This window comes from Prionailurus bengalensis, chromosome A2, assembly GCF_016509475.1.
Source record: "Prionailurus bengalensis isolate Pbe53 chromosome A2, Fcat_Pben_1.1_paternal_pri, whole genome shotgun sequence".
Taxonomy (NCBI): domain Eukaryota; kingdom Metazoa; phylum Chordata; class Mammalia; order Carnivora; family Felidae; genus Prionailurus; species Prionailurus bengalensis.
Window position 1 is genome coordinate 154,688,476 of NC_057348.1, and position 20,420 is coordinate 154,708,895.

At 52.0% G+C, this 20,420-nt stretch overlaps 1 protein-coding gene across 2 annotated transcripts; it reads left to right on the forward strand.

Annotated features, from left to right (window-relative positions):
* Nucleotides 1-500: 500 nt before the first annotated feature.
* Nucleotides 501-18,166, forward strand: ADCK2 (aarF domain containing kinase 2). Of its 2 annotated transcripts, XM_043589717.1 has the most exons (8): nt 501-1,439; nt 3,348-3,494; nt 5,923-6,051; nt 8,076-8,171; nt 10,684-10,935; nt 12,319-12,447; nt 13,568-13,621; nt 17,739-18,166. In XM_043589717.1, the coding sequence occupies exons 1-8, from the start codon at nt 507-509 to the stop codon at nt 17,877-17,879; spliced, it is 1,881 nt and encodes a 626-aa protein (XP_043445652.1). In that variant the 5' UTR covers nt 501-506; the 3' UTR covers nt 17,880-18,166. The 2 variants fall into 2 exon arrangements, with proteins under 2 accessions (XP_043445652.1, XP_043445653.1); XM_043589718.1 differs by lacking the exons at nt 13,568-13,621; nt 17,739-18,166 and adding an exon at nt 12,729-13,171.
* The last annotated feature ends 2,254 nt before the right edge of the window (nt 18,167-20,420 follow it).

Consider the following 20,420-nt stretch of genomic DNA (forward strand, 5'->3'; position numbering starts at 1 on the left):
CCACCTCCACGCAGCCCCTCCTCGCTGTGGCCCTCCGCGGGTGCCCGGCCAGCGACCTGGAGTGGGGTGGCTCCGCCTGCGCGGCCACCTCGCCGCAGGTCGCGTCCCCGCTCTGGGCCTGGCCTGGCGTCTGGCTCGGCCCCTCCGGCCCTCGCAGTCGGTGCAGTTCTGAAAGTCCCCGAAGGCGCAGGCGGCCTCGGACCTTAGGTCTAGGCGAGGTACCGGGAGGGAGCTCGGGGTGGAGCCGGGACGGAGGGGCCGGGCTGCGAGGCCTAGGGGGCGCTCCCTGCAGGGCAGGACCGGGAGCCAGACTGAGCACCGCTTGCACTCGCGTAGTTAGCCTGTACGCGGGCTCTGAGCGTCGCCGCATCTCGCTGCTGCCCCACTTTTAAGTGGGATACTCAGCTGTGGCCTGGACTCATGTCAGCCTTGCCCAGAGCGTGAACATAGATGGGTGCCCTTTAAGTCGAGGGCGGGCAACCTAGGCCGGGGACCTCTGGGAGAGGATGGTGACCCCCTGGCGTTTTTCTGTTAGGGTCTGCTTGTCGTACCTAAGAGGTTTTGAGCTCAGACAGGAACTCGGCCTTTTAAGATCATCTGGGTGCTCTCGTAATGCCAGACTCTGTTGGCTTCTGCTTGGCACTTTACCCAAACTTATCTCAGCCTATGGAGACGTTGGTGAGGGGGGCCCTGAGAGTGTGTGCCAGCAAAGAGCCAGCTGGAGTGACCTAGCTGAAAATGGGCCACCCCAGAGAGTCTCCCAAGAGGGGCCGCTAGGATGCCTCCTTCTGCACCTCCGTATCTGGCTCCGGGCTGGGGCTCTCTTGATGAAATTCTTCCCCCTCCTTCTCTTCTACCCCCTCACCTACCTGGCACCCAGCATCTCCAGCCTCTGGCTCTATCTGCTTCTGAAAGCCACGGAGACCTCGGGCCCAACATACATCAAACTGGGCCAGTGGGCCAGTACCCGGCGGGATCTCTTCTCGGAGGCTTTCTGTGCCCAGTTCTCCAAGCTGCATGTCCAGGTGACCCCCCACCCTTGGACTCACACTGAGCACTTCCTGCGGCAGGCATTTGGGGAAGACTGGGGAAGGGTCCTCTGCTTTGAGAAGAAGGAACCTGTGGGTTCAGGCTGTGTGGCCCAAGTGTACAAAGCACGTGCAAATCCCGCCTTCCTGGAGAATGTCAGCATCCAGAGACTTGCCGAGGCCTCCAGTCTGCAGCCTTCTTCAGAAGCTGGGGCAGTCCGGAGGCTGGGAGAGCTCTTTGGACCCCTGGGAAAGGGGTGGAAGTTTCAAGGAAGTCTTGCCGACCAGTCATTTCTAGAAAGGCTGCTCCTCCCTAAAGCTGACCCGGATGGATCAAATGCAGTCCTGTCTCAGTCTTCAGCACCTGCCCACCAATCTGAGCCAGATCATCTCATCCCTGTGGCAGTGAAAGTAAGTGCTCTGATGTTGTCACCTGTCCCTCCTGTCTCTAAAATCTCACCGACCCCACAGAGCTGTCCCCGATCAGAAACCCCCATTTGCAAATCACCCCACATTACCTTCCACTGATTTCTGTTAGCTTGACCTTGATCTGACTGCCTATGCTTTGCAAGCTGTTATTTCTTGGTTCTAGGGAGTGGTTGTGTGAATAGTCCAGTAAAGGAAAACGAAGAGGGTTTGGGGTCCGCTGCCTCTGTGGCTAGAGGAACCACCCAATGGACCCACTACTCTGGGGTCAGGGTAAGTCACAGACAGTCTAGGTTAGATACCATGTGGTGAGCCCAAGATGGCAGTCTTCATTTTTACAGAAGTGGCTCCCTTGTCTCTTCATTTCTTTTTTTTTATTAAAAAAAATTTTTTTTACATGTTTATTTACTTTTGGGAGACAGAGAGACAGAGTGGGGGAGGGGCAGAGAGAGAGCAGGAGACACGGAATCTGAAGCAGGCTCCAGGCTCTGAGCCATCAGCACAGAGCCCGACGCGGGTCTCGAACCCATGAAGCACAGGATCATGACCTGAGCCGAAGTCAGATGCTCAACCAACTGAGCTACTCAGGCGCCCCTCTTCGTTTCTAGTCACCCCTGCCTGGGCTCCATCAATTTTTAGTCTCCACACTTTTCCATTCCCTTTCAGCATGACCCCGGGGATCTGGCCGACCCAGATAGCAGGTACCCCTGATGCTCTCTTACACCTCCTTGGAAGAAACCCTCCCAAGCGTTCCTCAGTTCACACCTACTGAATCACACTTTCCAAGAGAGGAAGCTGAGGCCTGTCTTTTTATAAAGGCTGCAAGTGATTCTCATGAGTAGGCATGTTTGGGGAACACTGGACCAAAGTATCCTCTGCTCTGTGGAAGGCAAGGAGTGGGTGCCTGCATGATTTAATCTGTTCTTAAAGAACAGATGTTATGTTCTGCATGTTAGATGCATGATTTAATCTGTTCTTGATGCCTTTGAAGTAGGCATTTCTTTAATTTCTATTTATTTATATTCCCATTTTATTCCGGAAAGGACTTGAAGTGGGGGTAGGGACTGTTATCTCCATGTTTTCAAAAGTGGAACAGGGGCGCCCAGGTGGCTCAGTAGGTTGAGTGTCCGACTCTTGAGTTTGGCTCAGGCCATGATCCCAGGGTTGTGGGATCGAGCCCTGCATCAGGCTCCACGCGGAGCATGGAGTCTGCTTGAGATTCTCTCTCTGTCCCTCTGCCCCTCTCCCCAACTTGGATGTGTTCTCTCTCTCTAAAAAGAAAAAGGAAGAAAAGCCAGAAAATTTTAAAAAGTGGAACAGGAGGCTGAGAGGTTGAGTACGTGCCCAGTTTCGCACTGGGCAAGAGTTGCAGAATAAACAGGCATTTGAAAGCAGACTCTTCCCGTCCCACCGTGGTGCATCCTTGCTGGAGTTCTGTGACTCTAGATCCTTATCCGGCTCAGGCTTTGGACTACCTGACTCATTTACCTGGTGCCCTCTCTCAGTAAAATGCAGATTTCTGGTCCCATCCCCAGGGTAGGTGATTCACTAGGTCTTAAAGGAGGCCCAGCAGTCTTTGTTGTCACCAGGCACCCCAAGGTGACTTTTATGCATGCTAATGTTTGGGAGCCACTGGCCTAACCTTAATGTATTTGGAAGGAAAAGCCCGTCTCTTCTTCCCAGCAAAGCCAAGTGCAGCAGAGAGGAGTTGCCCTGAGCATCTCCTTATCGAAGGCACATGGGAGTGAGGGCGGCAGGAGCATCCCGGCTGTCGGGACCACATCCGGTTTTGCTCTGATGAGCATCGGGCTTGGCTCTCCTTTGATGGTGGGACCCAGCCCTGTCTGGGTGAATGTGCCCTCCTGATCCCTCTTCTGTTTGTCTTCCCGGCAGGTGTTGCACCCTGGCTTGCTGTCTCAGGTACAGATGGACCTGCTGCTGATGAAGATGGGCAGCCGAGTCCTCGCGCTTTTGCCAGGAGTCAAGTGGCTGAGCTTGCCGGAGATTGTGGAGGAATTTGAGAAGCTCATGGTCCATCAGGTGAAGCCTCCTTCCCTCGGTTGTAAATAGCATCTAACGTAGTTCTTGCCGTTGGCTGTTTCGTAAATGCTGAACGAATGCGTGATTTCCTAGAATGTCGTGGCTCGTGTGGTGTAGCAGTCGGGGTAGGTACTGCTAACTGACATAACAAAGAATACCCCAATCTCAGAGGCCAAGTGCAGTGAGGTTATTTCTTGTATCAAAGTGCCATGCAGATGAGCCCAAGGAGGGAGAGGGGACTCTACTTCATGGTTATCCAGGGACCCAATTTCCTCCCAAGTTTGGTGCTGCCGTCTTCAACCTGGGTCATCTAGGTCCGTGTGGAGTGGAGAGAGAGGCCACTGTGGCCTTCTTAGTCTACAGGTCAGAGCTTTAATCGCACGGGCCCAATGTCACCGCAAGGGTGCCTGGGAAGCACCATCTACCTTAGCGCCTGGGAGGAAAGTCCCAGGATCCTGGTGTTATCTGTGTCATCTGTGTTATCTGTGCCACAATCGATGGCTGATCTCCAGGGTGAGAAGAATTGGTGAAGTCACACACTGTGCCTTTGCTTTGTTTTGTTTCCAGGGTTTTTGAGTAGACAAGGACCTGCTCCCTGTCCAGGACCCTTGGGATACTTGTTTAAGTAGCCAGACTTGGTGAACATGTTTTGGGGGCAGCCGGGGCTTCAAGTAGGCAAGTGCACTGGCTCCCTGTTGGAGAGTGCAGAAACTGGCCGTCTTTCAAAAGCAAGGTGCTCAGTCTTCATTTCTGTTCTCTGATGGAAGGTTTTAAGTCCTGGGGATGCCTTTGAATGTTTAGAAAGCTTTGCTTTTTGCTGCGGGCGACGTAGTTTCCATGATAAAAGAAAATTAAAATAGAGGAAATAGCTTCTATTCCGGCAACCAGCTCTGCGTCACTGTCATTCCTGCCACCCCTCCTCGAAGTCCGATAGACACCATGGGGTGATGGGTGAGATTTTCTCATCCATAAGGAATACATAGTACGCAGAAGGGGACTGGCCCATAAATATCTGCAAAAAGAGCACGATCCCGGTTATAGTAGGAGTCTCTCCAGGTTCACTTGGGTGGAGCTGGGGCCCGAGAGGGGAAGTGGTCATTCTATCCTGAGGGTCAGGCTCCCCAGACTCCAGCTGAGTCTTGAAAGGTGAGTGGTGTTTACAGTTGGACCAAATGGGGGAAGAACATTCCCGTCTGAGGGACTAAGGAAGGCGAAGGGGATGGGGAGCCTGAGGCAGGCCAGGATGTTCAGCACCGTATAGACTGGCTGAAGCTAGAGTTCTGGGAGGCGGAGGAAGCGGGAGGCACAAAGAGATGGAGCTGAGGAGAGCCGTGGGGGCCAAACAGTGAGCCACCTTGGATGTCATCCTAAAGAATTTAGACTTCGTCCTACAGGTGGTAGGGGGCACCAGCAGATGGATTAGAGAGACGGAAGATGGGGGTCAAGGAGCCCAGTGCCTCTTTTGGCTGGGAGTCACCCTGGGAGCTGTAGTGAGGGGGAAACGGGGGAGTGGATCCGAGAGAGGTGTGGCTGCAGCCTTGGTGGCCTGGAGTCACAAATAGCGTGGAGGACAAGAGAGGGGTAATCTGCAGTGACTCCCAGGTGACTGGCTGCATGAGGGGCGGGGGGGAGACGTGGAGTTCAAGGGTGTTCAAGGGTGGACTCCATTCAAGACACGGAGTTTGGGCTTCTAGGAGAAGAAGTGTGGAGTTGGTAGCGGGGTCTGGACGGGAGACCACGTGGTTCTGTCGTGAGGAGGTGCTGGCTGAGGACGTGAGGGGATGGAGAGGGAGAGTGGAGGCTGGCGGAGGTCAGCAGCTGAGACCGCGTGGGGGCACACAGGGGAGGAGTGGCCAGGAGACCAGACCTAGACGGAGCGGTTGGAGGCAGGGGGAAGACCGGGGGAGGGAAGGGTGGGTGCCAAGAGAACTGTTCAGGAGGAACAGGGTCATCAAGGGCACCGGTAGCAGGTGCCTGGAGAGATGGGAGCGGTCCCTTGAGTGGCAAGGGAACGGCTTGCCGAGCGGAGGGAGCTGCGTCAGCGCAGTGGGCAGAGGGCACGCCGGCCCCTGGTGGAGGTGGACCTTAAGAGGGGGACAGGTCTAGGGAGGCCAGAGGGCCACCGGAGAGCAAGGGAGAGAAAGCCTTGGGACATGGGCAAGGGCTCCGTGGCCTGGAGTCACGTGGGGTGGGCAGAGAGGGAATAGCGGGGAGGCAGTGGAGTCCAAGTGCGGCGAGGGGGTCTGCAGCTGTGGCTTCCAGGAGTTCCCGCGGCCAAAACCGCCCTCCCTTGTCTCCTGAGGAGTTCTGCAAGAAGGCAGGTGCAGAAGGCCGCTGCCTGTGGTGACTCACTAGCTTGCTGGCCATCCAGATACTGCTCTCCCTGGGCCCAGGTTACCCCTCATCTTTTCTCTCCACTTCCCTCTAGATCGACCTGCGTTACGAAGCTCGGAACCTAGAACACTTCCAGTGCAACTTCCTGAATGTGAATTCCGTCAAATTCCCCACCCCTCTGCGTCCCTTTGTCACCAGGGACGTCTTGGTGGAAACTTATGAAGTAAGAGTGAGCGCTTCCCAGGCCGTGCCTTCCACTCACAGCTGGGGCATCTCTACTGTTCAGTCTGAAAAGGCAAAAGCCAAGAGAAACTGAGGGCAACTCAGCTGTGGCATGAGGCAGGGAGGTCGTGTAGCGGGGTGGCTGGGAGCCTGGGTGTGGCTTCAGACTTTCTGGACTTGAAAATCTGCTTTTTTTTTTTTTTTTTTCTTCATATATCAAATTGACAGAGATTTTATTTTACTTTATTATTTTATTTTATTTTTTTAAATTTAATTTATTTTTAAAATTTACATCCAAATTAGCATATAGTGCAACAATGATTTCAGGAGTAGATTCCTTAACGCCCCTTACCCACTTAGCCCATTGCCCCCTCCTACAGACCCCTCTAGTAAACCCTCTGTTTGTTCTCCATATTTATGAGTCTCATGTTTTGTCCCCCTCCCTGTTTTTATACTATTTTTGCTTCCCTTCCCTTATGTTCATCTGTTTTGTCTCTTAAAGTCCTCATATGAGTGAAGTTGTATAATTTTTGTCTTTCTCTGACTAATTTTGCTTAGTATATAATACCCTCTAGTTTCATCCACGTAGTTGCAAATGGCAAGATTTCATTCTTTTTGATTGCTCGTGTATATATACCACATCTTCTTTATCCATTCATCCATTGATGGACATTTGGGTTCTTTCCATACTTTGGCTATCGTTGATAGTGCTGCTATAAACATTGGGGTGCGTGTGTCCCTTCGAAACGGCATACCTGTATCCCTTGGATAAATACCTAGTAGTGCAGTTGCTGGGTCATAGGGTAGTTCTATTTTTAATTTTTTGAGGAACCTCCATACTGTTTTCCAGAGTGGCTGCACCAGTTTGCATTCCCACCAGCAGTGCAAGAGAGATCCTCTCTCTCCGCATCCTCGCCAACATCTGTTGTTGCCTGAGTTGTTCATGTTAGCCATTCTGGCAGGTGTGAGGTGGTATCTCATTGTGGTTCTGATTTGTATGTCCCTGACGATGAGTGATGTTGAGCATTTTTTCACTTGTCGGTTGCCCATCTGGATGTCGTCTTTGGAGAAGTGTCCATTCATGTCTTTTGCCCATTTCTTCACTGGATTATTTGTTTTTTGGGTGTTGAGTTTAATAAGTTCTTTATAGATTTTGGATACTAACCCTTTATCTGATATGTCGTTTGCAAATACCTTCTTCCGTTCTGTCGGAAAAACTGCTTTCCATTTTATTTGCTGGTGACTTCAGTTTCTTGGTGTATAACAGCAGGCACCTGCCCCTGCCTCATAGGGTTGTTCCAGGACACAGTGACACATTGAATACAAAATGCCTTCAGCAGAGTTTACACAGAGAAAGTGTTCAGCAAATGTTTGTGTCACATCATTGCCCTTAGCTGTTGCCTGGTTCAGCCTCCTTTGTAAAGATAGTAATGGTGAGATCCAGGGAAGTGACACGAATGACCCGGTGTTACTAGCTGTGTGATCTTGAGTAAGTTATTTAAACTCTCTGGGCTTTAGTTCTTTTATTTGCTCCTGAGGGATAACAAGATCTGTCTTAGCGGGCTGCTTTGACAATTAAATAACTAACCTGTGTGAACTGTTTCTTTACTAGCTCTTTCTTGTCTTTGCCCTCTTTCATCGTCCTTTCCACTTCCCTGCCCAAGGCCATAGAGCTCATTCACGTCCCTGTTGACTGACTCTTGATCAGAATCTAGTTCTCCTGGGGTCTGTTCCTGTCTTTTCCCACCATCTTACAGCATCTCTTACCTGTGGGGGGCAGAGTTGTGGGTTTCCTCTGTAAAATGGGACTTGTTTTCCTTTGAGAAGTGTTCTAGAAGGGATAAGTAAGTAGATTAAAATTAACTTGTGGGTGACAGATTCATAGGGATTCTAAGGAAGGAAAAACTCTTGAGAAGAGTAGGGATGGGAAGGCAGTGCCCATGTGTCATGTGGGGATGAGGAACACGTGGGGTGTTCGGCGGGCTTTTCAGGGTAAAGCTGTCTCTTCCTTGACCCTTCTTCAAGGAAAGTGTGCCTGTGTCCAGTTACCAGCAGGCGGGGATTCCTGTAGACTTGAAGAAGAAGATTGCACGGCTGGGGATCAACATGCTTCTTAAGATGGTGAGTTCATGGGCATGGAGAGGGTGCCCCAGCCCAGCATGTGGTCAAATCTCATGTGGGAAGATGGTGGAGACACTGGTCGGCTCCCATGGGCGGGAAGATGAGGAAAGCAGCAAGCCGCCATCTTAAAAATCTGCTCTAGGAAGAGCTGAGCCACCCACCACGACCATTCATTCTACATCTTTCTGTTAAGCGCTTTCTTGGTGGCATGTGCTTGGTCACCATGCAGGGTGCTGTGGGAAGAGTGGGGAGCAAGACCCAGGCTCTGCCCAAGTTGCCTACAGTTTAGACAAACAGCGGAAGATACCGTATGTTAAATGGTACTTCATTCATTCAGCAGTGTTTATGGAGCACCCTCTCTGTGCTCAATGAACTAAATTGAGTGCTGACTTTACAGTAGTGAGCGAAACAGATATGATCACAACGTTCATGGAACTGTCACTCATTGGGAAGACAGGCCACAAATGAGTAAATGATACACAGGCACAAGAGGGTCATTTAGGTGGGGCCCATCCTAGCCTCAGGATTCATTCAGAAAGCGATGCCATCTGAGCTGAGATGTAGAGGAAGTCTAGGTGTCACCTACGAGGGCTCAGCCTGATGATGTAAATGAGCTGATGCCCGTAAAAGGACACAGTGAGCCCTAAGCAGTGTTAGCTTCCGCCGTCATCATTAGTACTAACAGCAGCAACTGGGATTGATAGCAGCTCACGTGTAGGAGTAAAGAAAGTGGGTACTGAGGTTATCCAGGGTCTGGACTCTCCCTGGCAGTTGGCACAGAAGGGAGTGGTTGAGGGATGGATGGCATGTTGTCGGCAAGAGAGAGGATACGAGCCCAGGTCTGCAGCATGTGGAATACGGGTAAGAAGGAACCAGGTGTGTCGGCAGAGTGGGAACGAAGAACCTGTGTGACCGGCATGGAGCTGTGGGGGCCGAGGCCAGTGGCCAGAGCAGGGCAGGGGTGAGAAGAGGAGCTCAGAGCAGGCCTCGACTCCACCTCTGGCCTCTGGTGGAAAGTCAGCAGCAACCCCCCCACCCCCCCTACCACCAGCTACTCCCAGAGAAGCCGGATTGTCTGGGTAGAGCTGGGTGTTCTCTCAGTCGGTGCAGTGGGTGTTCAGTGGGGAGAGGACTTTGTCCCCAGCAACAGGGCTCCAAGGGGCACCTTGGGCCAGAGGGGAGGGTGCGGTGGGGACAGCCGGGGGGGAAGGCAGCAGGAAACAGCACGCAGAATTGGGGCGATCGTGATGGGTTCCAGCTTGCAGAATCAAGGATGGGGGTGAAAGCTGGGGGGCCAAGGGGACAGCAAGGTGCCAGGAGGTTCAGCCCGGGGTCAGGGGTCAGCCAGCCTCTGGAAACCACATCCTGGGGGTGTGCCAGCCCTGGCTTCTCTAGTTCCAGGATTTTCACCAGGGCAGCGGCCTCTCTTACCTCCTTCACAGCCAGAACCGGGCCCAGGAGGGCCTCTGGCCTGGGTCTGCAGCCAGTAGGAGGTAGGAGGGTGTCCCTGAGAGCCTCTGAGGCTCTTCTTCCCCTTTGGAAGGATTGCTGGTGGTTTCTGACCACAGAGATGAGCTTTCATAGGAGGCAGATCCTGTCCCACCAAGTCACACCTGACTTCCTGTCCGGCATCGTCCTGGGGCTTTCTTTCCTGCTTAGTAGGTTCGAAGCCACTTCTCCCCGCCCACCCGATGCTATGTGCCAGTGTGGGTTGTTGGTATCATGGTTAGACTCTACCGTGTGGACGGATGGAGGGAATGGAGGGGATGTCTGATTAATGAAATGTTTTCCTAAAAAGGTGGTTCCACGAATTTTAAGAACATAGAATTTGGGGGAACCTTTAAACAATGAGTAGATAATTCGTAATTAGAATATCAATTGCTCAAACTACAGTATAAAAATAAGTCCTTTGTAATGCAGTTTGGCGTTTGATTTTTCATGTTCCCTTCTAATCTTTTTTAATGTTCTTTACTTTGGAAATAACTTTTCTCTTTTTTTTTTTTTTTTAATGTTTATTTATTTTTGAGACAGAGAGAGACAGAGCATGAATGGGGGAGGGGCAGAGAGAGAGGGAGACACAGAATTGGAAGCAGGCTCCAGGCTCTGAGCCATCAGCCCAGAGCCCGACGCGGGGCTCGAACTCACGAACCGTGAGATCGTGACCTGAGCCGAAGTCGGACGCTCAACCGACTGAGCCACCCAGGCGCCCCGAAAATAACTTTTCTCTTAAAAATGTCAACCTGGCTTTCCACAGTACAAATTCTGAAGTGAGAACAGAAGCCACGAGGCTTTATAAAATGTACACCTCTTTGCCATTGTACTCAATCGATGTGGGGCTCGAACTTACAAACCGTGAACCCTGAGATCATGACCTGAGCTGAAACCCAGAGTCAGACACTTACCCGGTTGAGCCACCCAGGCAGCCCCCACCCCTGTCCCGGAAGCTTTTTCACGTGTGGTCTGATGGTGATGGGTGGTGTCTCAGCCTTGAATAGCATTGATTTCCTTCCAGATATTTGTGGACAACTTTGTCCATGCAGATCTCCACCCTGGGAATATCCTGGTCCAGGGCGCCGACGGTCTTTCCAAGAGTCAAGAGGCACGGCTGCAGCAGGTGGATGTCTGCGATACGCTGGTGATGGCCATGACACCTGCCCCATGCCCACTGCGCCTGGTGCTGCTGGATGCCGGCATCGTGGCCGAGCTGCAGGATGCCGACCTGAGCAACTTCCGAGCAGTTTTCATGGCTGTGGCGATGGGCCAGGTGAGACCCACTGGGCCGGCAGGAATCGGAGATGATCTTTTAGGCTCTTGGAAACCGTGGGGTTTCCCTTGTCAATCTTGTTAATGCCTGCCTTGGCCAGGGGTGCTCTTGATGGACGCAGGTGGAGTGGAGTGGAGCGGGGAGAGGGAAGGAGAGGAGAGGAAATGAAGCTATCCAAGGGGTCTTTGGTCAGAATGCGCCGATGCCCACGCGTGATGCCCGTTCTAAGCAGCTCACAGTTTGGGACAGCATCGCGAATGCTGTTTCGTACTGGTAGTTTCTCTTCCCTCCTCAGCAGGCATGTGGGTGGGCACTGGGAATGCCGGCTTCTCGTCTGAATAACGGCTGGCCTGGCCTGTGCCATTTGCTGCAAGACGGCAGGCTGGTGAGAAGCAGCAGCTTAGAGAACCTACTCTCCAAGTGTGGGGAGAAACCTTGGAATCTGGAGTGGTCTTTAACCCCCAACCCTGTGGCTCGGAGGGGCTCCAGTTGCTGAGAGTGATTATTTACAGAAAGGGATTCAGCAAAACCTCCACAGAGTCAACTTCAGGTACTACATCAAGAGTGACAATGAAGAAACCCTCTGGCCAATGATGTGGAATTTTCTAGCAAAAAAGACCCTGCCAAAGAGAGAGCTGGTTTAAAAAACAAAAAGGCAAAATTCAGGGGAGGCTCTGCTTATTTAGGAGGCTTCTGAGGGGACAAACCAAAGGCTTGAGCCTGAGACTGTATGAAAGCATCCCCTGGGCCAAGGTTAAACACTGAGATGCAGTGGCAGGTGGAGGGTGGGGGGACGTTCCCCTGCGCAAGTTGGGGAGACAGAGCTTGGCTCCTGGGATGGCTCTGTGGGAGGTGAAAGGCATTGTAGTGACCACTTGGGTGTTTGGGGAGACCGGGAGGCTCTCTGGTCAGAGGGCGCCCTGGGCAGAGGAGGCGGAAGGCTGGAGCGCAGAGGTCAGGTTGGGTGTGAGGAGGGAATTCTCCTCGGACGGGGAGAGAGCCCATGAGGAGAGTGTGGCTGGTCCGGTCCAGCAGCAGGTTCTGGTGACTCTGGGGGATGGGCTGGTTGGTCGGCAGTGCCTCGTGGAGCGCGAGCAGCAGGGCACTGGTTTTGCCCCGTCCCCTGTGTGGCTGTTGAAGGTGAAGGAGGCAAACACAGCCCCTTGCCCTGAGTGCACTGGAGCCTGTGGGCTCCCAGCGACCGACAGAGGCTTTGAAAGTCTTTGTTTGGTCACCAGGTATTTTGGAGTGGGTATAATTAGAAAAGTTCAGGATTGTAGAAAACTGAGGTGGAAGCAACTAGAATATAAAGGAGTTTGGGCAGAGCGTCCAGTTTTATGGCCTCTTGACTCTACCGAGTTTCCTTTCTTTCACGTCTTGCAGGGCCAGAGGGTGGCTGAGCTCATCCTGCATCACGCCCGGGCCAGTGAGTGCAGGGACGTGGAGCGGTTCAAGGCCGAGATGGCCGCCCTGGTGACTCAGGCCAGGAAGAACACCATCACCCTGGAAAAAGTGAGCAGGCCACTTGAGGGGCAGAGGCCTTGGGGTGTTTACTGCCCTTGCCCTTGGATGGAGCAGAGGTTGAAGGGAGACCTGTTCACAGGGAGAAGTCTTGAGTGGGGTTGAGCGTTAAGGCAGATAGAGAGTGCACGTTTCCTCTGCCCACGTCTTCCGGGTGCGAGGCGACCCACTGGAGGCCCGGCTCTCAAGAGTGACTCCTCGACCAGGTTCTCCTGGTGGCTGCTGGGGCAGGGACATTTATAGTGCCACTCTCCCACCCATCCCCCATCCAGGTTGTGGCCCTTCTGCAGCTTTGCCTGTGTCTGGAGCTCAGCTGAGTGTGGAGGGAAGGAGGACGAAGGCCCCGGAGCAGGAGCAGCCAGAGGACATGCCTAACCTTTGTGTCCTTTATTTACAGCCGAACCAAAGCCCACTCGGTGTTTTATACACAGTTCTAACCCGTTTTCTTGCCAAGTTCATGGTCTACACTAGCAGGAGCAAGTCAGAGCAAGGAGTGGCCCGCTCTAGTGAGGAGCTGGCACACTGGCACTGGCCATGTGGTGTATTCACCTAAGATTTCTGTGCACTGAGAGGGATGGGGTCCACGGGCCCCCAGGCTGGACTGCGGCGGGGGGCTTGGAACTCAGTTGTGCGATGGGAGCTGGGCTTGTATGTATGCGGTCCTTTCTGGAAGTTGTCTGAGAGCCCCTTTCCCGACGGCTGGTGTGTGTGTTTGTGGGGGGCGGGTCGGTGGGGTGGGGTGTGTGTGTGTGTGGTTGTGGATGTGTGTGGGTGTGGGTGGGTGTGGGTGTGGGGGTGGTGTGGGGGTGGTTGTGTATGTGTATGTGGTTGTATGTTGGTGGTTGTGGCTGTGTGTGTGGGTGTGTGTGGTTGTGTGTGTGTGTGGATGGTGTGGGGGTGGTTGTGTATGTGGTTGTATGTTAGTGGTTGTGTGGCTGTGGCTGTGTGTGTGTGTGTGTGTGTGTGTATGTGTGTTTGGGTGGGTGTCCGTGTGTGGCTGTGGCTGTGGGCGTGGGCGGGGGTGGGTGGTAGGATGGGGTGGGACAGGGACCTGGAAGGTACAGAAGTGGTTGTGGGGACTCCGCACAGTCCGTTGTATTCTGTTTTCCAGCTTCAAGTTTCCAGCCTTCTGTCGAATGTCTTTAAGTTACTGATGACTCACAAGGTGAGGCCCGAGGCGCAGCTGAGCCTCCACGCTCCTCAGGCTGGAGGGCAGGCGTCTGGGGAAGCCGGAGGGTGGCCGCAGGGTGGAGGGAGGTACTTCCCCTCCGTGCGATCTCGTCCTGGCGGACGTTCATGTGGCGAGTGCTGTTCGTGTTCGCTGACACGGGCGTGGCGGGCCGTTTCCCTCTCACGGTGACTCTGAGTACCCCTCAGTCGAGCGGCCTGAGTACCCGCGATACCCAGCTGGAGAGACAAATACCCGGCTGTCTTCACAAATGCCAGAACCGCCTCACTCGGGCTCTTCATGCCTTTTCCGTTCACAGTTCTCGTTAGTGATGCTTAGTATTAACGTAAGTCATACTTACCTCTTTCCCATGTGGCATAACGTCCCGGGGTCAAGGGTGGCCCAAGAGGAGGTGCCTCTTGTCCTGGGGGGTTCAGAGGCCCCGGTGGGGCTGTCCTGGCCTTCGCCTCCTGCCCCAGTCCCTTAGGGGGAAGTGGCCTCATGGTTCTTCACCTTGGCCTTTGCCTCGGCTCTCTCTGCTCGTGATGGAGTGTCGTCTTGGGCCACTCTTCAGAGTGAAGCCGCCAGCCAAGGTGTTGAGGGTGGGGAAGGGAGGATTCTCCTCTGAAGATGGCCTTTCCCATCATTTCCCGTGAGGCTCTGCAGTCTGGTAATAAAACACCACGTGGAGGAGGCAGCTCTTTGGCAGGGATCATAGCACAGAGCTGAGAGTCCTAAAGTTGTCTGGCCCGGCGCCTTCACTCTACAGAAGGCACAGCGGGGGAGGCCGGTCTGCTGTCTTTCTCGGGCCTCAGTGGTGGAGCCGGGACTTGACACATAACCAGGTCTCTCAGTCCTGTGCTCTGTGTGCTGCTCCATGACTACTCTGCAGTAGCGGCATGCTTGGGACAAAAGAGACTCACAGACCAGGGGTCTCCAAGTACCCTGTGGATTCATGAGATAACAGGTGCCGCTGGCTCGTGTAGGACGCCTACCACCTGGGGTCCGTTGCGCATCCAGCTTCTCGTTAAATCTCAGGACAATGCCCGCAGGCAGGTCTGATCTCTATCGTGTTATCTGAATGAAGAGACTGGGCACGGAAGGACTAAGTGACTCCCCACGTCCCACCAACTGAGCGTGGCACAGCCTCCCCCCTGCCCCCCTGCAACTGTCTCTTGACTCTAGAGTTGGCTTTGTTGGTGGGGTTTTGGTAAAAAACTTTATGCTTTCCAAAACTTCTGACACGTTCTGTTTTGCAGGAGGCTTCCATACGGCCTCGGTGTTGGGGGAAGCTTTAGTCATCGCTAGGGAGTTGGGTTGGAGGGAAACAGGACTGAACATCCGCTCCTGGGAGTTCAGTCGCACACGATGCAGAGCAGGCGGCCAAGACTCAGGCTCACCAGCTCTGACCTGAATGAGCGCCTCCCAGCCCCCAGGGCCGCCGTGAGTAACCACAGTAGTGTGTAGGGGCTCCCTGTGTGTGCCCTATATCATATTGTCACTGTCCCATTTAAAGCCCTCAACATCCTCAAGGCAGACACCTGTGCCAAGAGGCCCAGCCACGAACCCACGGCCACGCGGCGCCTGTGGTAATGCCGGGACCCGGGTGCTGGCCGTCTGACCGCAGAGCCCGGACTCTTCCTGCTTTGTCCTCCTGTCCCCCGTGCTCTAACTCCGCAGACAGCCTTCCTTAAACACAGTGTGGGACACAGTGGTTAAAAGCTCTTGAAGTGTTTGCTGTTATCGTTGCTGTTCCCAGGATGGGAGAGCCGACAGAGTACCTAGTACAAGTACCGCATTCTGGACATTTCACCAGGCATTTAATTTTTTAACAAACTTAAAAACGTTTATAGGTAAAATATATGTACACATTTATCCTAACCATTTTTTAAAGTTTTTTTTTTTAATGTTTATTTACTTCTGAGAGAGAGAGAGAGAGAGCGCACACATGTGTGCTCGAGCGGGAGAGGGGCAGAGAGAGAGAGGGGGAAGCAGGCTCTGTGCTGAGAGCAGAGAGCCCGATGTGGGGCTCGAACCCATGAACCGTGAGATCATGACTTGAGCTGAAGTCAGACATTTAACCGACTGAGCCACCCAGGCACCCTAACCCTAACCATTTTCAATGCATAGTTCAGTAGTGTCCACCATATTCACATTGTTGTGTAACAAATCTCTAGAACTTTCTCAATTTGCGAAATGGAAGCTATATCCGTTGATCAGCATCTCTCAGTTAATTTCTTCCTCCTGGCAACCCCTGGCAACCACCGTCCTACTTTGTTTCTGTGATTTTGACGACTCTAGATATCCCGTATAAGTGGAATCATGCCCTATTTGTCCTTTTGTGACTGGCTTATTTCACTCAACATCATGCCCTCGAGGTTCCTCCATATTGTAGCACGTGACAGGGTTTCCTCCTTCTGTAAGACTGAATAATATTCCACTGTATGTCTACACCGTATTTTCTTTATTTGGTCATCTAGCCACGGATATTTGGGCTACTTCCCCCTCTTGGCTGTTATGAATAATTCTGTAGTGAACATGGATGTGCAAATATTTCTTTGAGGTCCTGCTTCGAGTTCTTTGTATATTTACCCAGAAGTGGGACTGCTATATCATATGGCATTTTTTTTTTAGTTTTTGAGGAAGCTCTGTACCGCTTTTCCATGCATGATTTTACCTGTCCGCGACCAATATACAAAGGATCCAGTCTGGCCTTTTGCTGGTGCCCATCCTACCGGGCGTGAGGTGGTATCTCCTTGTGGTTCTGATTGCGTTTCTCTAGTGATTAGTGACGTTCAGCATCTATTCATATGCTTGTTGGCCATTTATACATCTTCTTGGGAGAAATGTCTATTCAAGTGACACTTAAATTTTTAATAAAATATTTGCCAGAGGGGAGCCTGGGTGGCTCGGTCGGTTAAGCTCTGACTTCGGCTCAGGTCATGATCTCACAGCTCCTGAGTTCGAGCCCTGCGTCGGGCTCTTTGCTGACAGCTCAGAGCCTGGAGCCTCCTTCGGTTTCTGTTTCCCACTCTGGCCCTCCCCTGCTTGTGCTCTGTCTCTGTCTGTCTGTCTCTCTGTCTTTCTCTCAAAAATAAATGTTAAAAAACATATACATTTGTCAGAAACAGTGGAAGAAAGAATACAATAAACACAAACTCACCCCTCAGCTTAAGTTAAGAGTGAAAGCATTTCTGGTGGTGCTGAAGCACGACCTGACCCCCACACAACTTCTCAGGTCTTAACTGAGACAAATGCCCTTTACCTTTTTTTTTTTTTTAAGTTTTATTTATTTTGAGAGAGAGAGAGAGAGAGAGCATGTGTGCCAGCGGGGGAGGGGCAGAGGGAGAGGGAGAGAATCCACACTGTCAGCGCAGAGCCCGACAGGCTCGAACTCCCGAACCATGAGATCATGACCTGAGACGAAATCAAGAGTCGGACGATTAACCCACTGAGCCCCCCGGGCGCCCCAATAACGTTTCACTTTTAACAGAGATTATTTCCCCCTGAGTCAGCCTTCCATTTTCTGACCTTCTGTGCTCTCGAAAAGCAGATTCTTGCTCTTCCAGGTTTAAATTCTGGCTCTCCTCTACCTCACGCAGCGGCCTGGAATAAATCACTGAACCACCCTGCACCTGAGCTTCCTTTCTCTAGCATGTGGAGAACAGTACGTTTGCGGACTAGTTGAGTAATTTACTTAAATCGCTGCTACTAATCCCCGGGCTCCAAAGGGGAGGCAGCCATGCTGTTTGAGCAAAGCCACTTGCGCGGTCTCACAAAGGCCGTTGCAGCTCTTGAAGGATGACCCTCGTGCAGCTGTGAAATAGTCATTTTATCATTTTTAAGTCATTCATCCACACACACACCCCTAGAGAAGTACGTGCTTCATCCCCCAGCTTTTCCGTCAATATTTCTAGTAGAGGGGAGGTTGGGGGAGTAGACGATGGTGGGGAAGACGATGGGGTCGGGAGAGGAGTGGTAGGTAGGTGGTAGAAATCACAGGCATGGAGTGGTTATCCAGGATCCTCTCTCTCCCTCTCTCTCTCTCAGGTTATCCAGGATCCTCTCTCTCTCTCTCAGTGGGCTTTGGCAAGAACCAGTTTTTCTGTTTCAGGTAAAGCTAGAGAGCAACTTCGCCTCCATTGTGTTCGCCATCATGGTGTTGGAGGGGCTTGGCCGCTCCCTGGACCCCAAACTGGACATCCTGGAGGCAGCGAAGCCCTTCCTTCTGAAAGGACCAGCGTCCTCCCGCTGACCGCAGCCGTGGGCAGGCAGCGGGCTTTCGTCTCAGAACTGAAGGCCACCCCCGGCAGCCTCTCCTGTGGCAGCTTGGACATTTTCAAATTGGTACGCGTGGAAGGCATGCCGAGGTCTGGCGCTCTGACCTGGTTCAGGCTTCCGTGTGAAAAGCTTTGGGTTATTTGGGGAAGGAAAGGGCGGGGAGACTCCTCTCCGTTCAGCGTGGGAGCTGGGCCCGGTGTCAGGGAGGCTTTCAGGGAAAATGTTCCGCGGAGGAGGACAAATAAACTTAGTTATTTTGTTTTCTCGTTTCTCTCTTCTCTTCTTAACCCTGTACATTTCCCAATCAGGGAGGCCCTGCAAGTGCTCTGATATTTAGGTTAGAAAATGTCACAGAATCCTGTAGACCCATGGCTTCCAAATGTTTTTGATGAGGTACCCTCCTAGTGAAAAGTTGGATCTATTTACATACATACCTGCACGCACATAACGTATTTAGAAGTTTTATACAGGTTCTACCACCACCAGGAGATCTCTGAAGGCACGGTATATGCTCTGGGCAAATTTTGCTGTACTTCAAAGTATCTTCTTGATAATTTTTCATATTTTTTGGTGACCTGCTAAATGTTATGACCAGGTAAAGTGATTAATATGGCTGCCACAGTAGGGACAGGGACAGAATCATCTCTGCCATTTTCTTAAAGTTCCCCGGTGCTCACATATCAGCATTCATACTGCAGTCTCTGAGCAGTGTTCAGACCCTTTCCCATTCGTCCAGGGTTAATTTTGGGTGATATTAACACAGAGGTAACATAATGAGAACTTCTGTAAACCAGGGCCTGACATCTGCAGTAGCACACGGTGACACTCTCCAGCAATGAATTAAGGAGGCCACTGCCTGCCTTTCTGCCCTGGGCCCACTCACGGTCAGTTCCCTAAAACTGGTGGGCCCCCATGGACTAAGTGGGTCCCAGGGTCAGCTTGTAGAGCCGATATCAGTAAAACTTAGTTTCTTTCCTTTTTCTTCTTTTCTTTTTCTTTCTTCTTTCTTTCTTTCTTTCTTTCTTTCTTTCTTTCTTTCTTTCTTTCTTTCTTTCTTTCTTTTCTTTCTCTCCCTTCTTCTTCTTCTTCTTCTTCTTCTTCTTTTTGATAAAAAATAGTATTTTCTCCCACATCACAGTGGATTCTCTTGCTTGTTTTGGAGACCGCTGCTCTAGATAGTAAGTCAAGCCTTCCCTCTCTCTGGAAGTTCTGGTCTGACCACAGGACTAGATTCTTCCACTCTTTCCTTCTCAAGGATGAAGTTCCTCCCCTTTGTCTTTTAGGGAGCAAAGAAGGTTTAGTTGCTCATAGGATCATTTGGGGCAGTTTTTTTGAGGGGTATGGATAGCAATTTTAATTAGGTCTTTTTTTAATGTTTATTTTTTAATTTTTTTTAACGTTTATTTATTTTTGAGACAGAGAGAGACAGAGCATGAATGGGGAGGAGACACAGAATCTGAAACAGGCTCCAGGCTCTGAGCGGTCATCACAGAGCCTGACGTGGGGCTCAAGCTCATGGACCACAAGATCATGACCTGGGCCGAAGTCGGCTGCTTAACCGACTGAGCCACCCAGGCGCCCCTTAATGTTTATTTTTGAGAGAGAGTGTGTGTGAGCAGGGGAGGGGCAGAGAGAGAGAGAGAGAGAGAGAGAGAGAGAGAGAGAGAGAGATTCCCAAGCAGGCTCCATGCTGTCAGCACAGAGCCCCTCGCGGGGCTCGAACCCACGAACTGTGAGATCATGACCTTAGCCCAAATAAAAAGTTGGACGCTTAACCAACTGAGCCGCCCAGGCACCCCTTTACTTATCAAGTCTTGAGGGGAGGGCACTCTAGTCAGGCAGTGAGGGGTTGGGATGGCTCCAGATAGCTGGGGTGAGTAGTGGCACTGTTCAGCTTCCTCATGGGCACTCCAGCCAGCACAGAGCCCTTGTGTCAAGTGCACGTACACCTACGCTGTGAGGTGAGAGAGGGTCCAAGTGCAGGGTGGGTGCCGCCCTGAGCCTGTCTCAGCAGTACTGAGCTTTGCCTTAAAGCCGATGGATTTAATCAAACTATTGGTGGCATGTGTTAGTTATCTAACATGGCATACAAACTACCCCAAACTTAGTGGCTGAAGAACAACAAAACTTAGTACCTCACAGTGTCTGCAGGTCAGAAATCTGGGTGTAGTCTAGCCAGGTCCCCTGCTCAGGGTTTTGCCCGGGCTGCAGGCATCTTGAGGCTCCACAGGGGTGGGTGCGATGCCAGGCTCATTCACGTGGCTGTTGGCACACTTCAGTTCCTCGTGGGCTGTTGGACTGAGGGCCTCAGTTCCTCAGGAGCCATTATAGCAGCAGCCGAAAATGAACACAGGCTGTCTCAGGGGAGAAAAATGGGCAACAGATGTGCTTTAATGTAGGTAATTGGCTGATTTTTAAATTCAGCATCTTAAAAAATGCTAAATCTGATTTCTAAAGTCGTCTTCTTACCGAGAAAAGGCTACTTCCTTGGGTGTAAGTGGATAAAGGGGCAGCA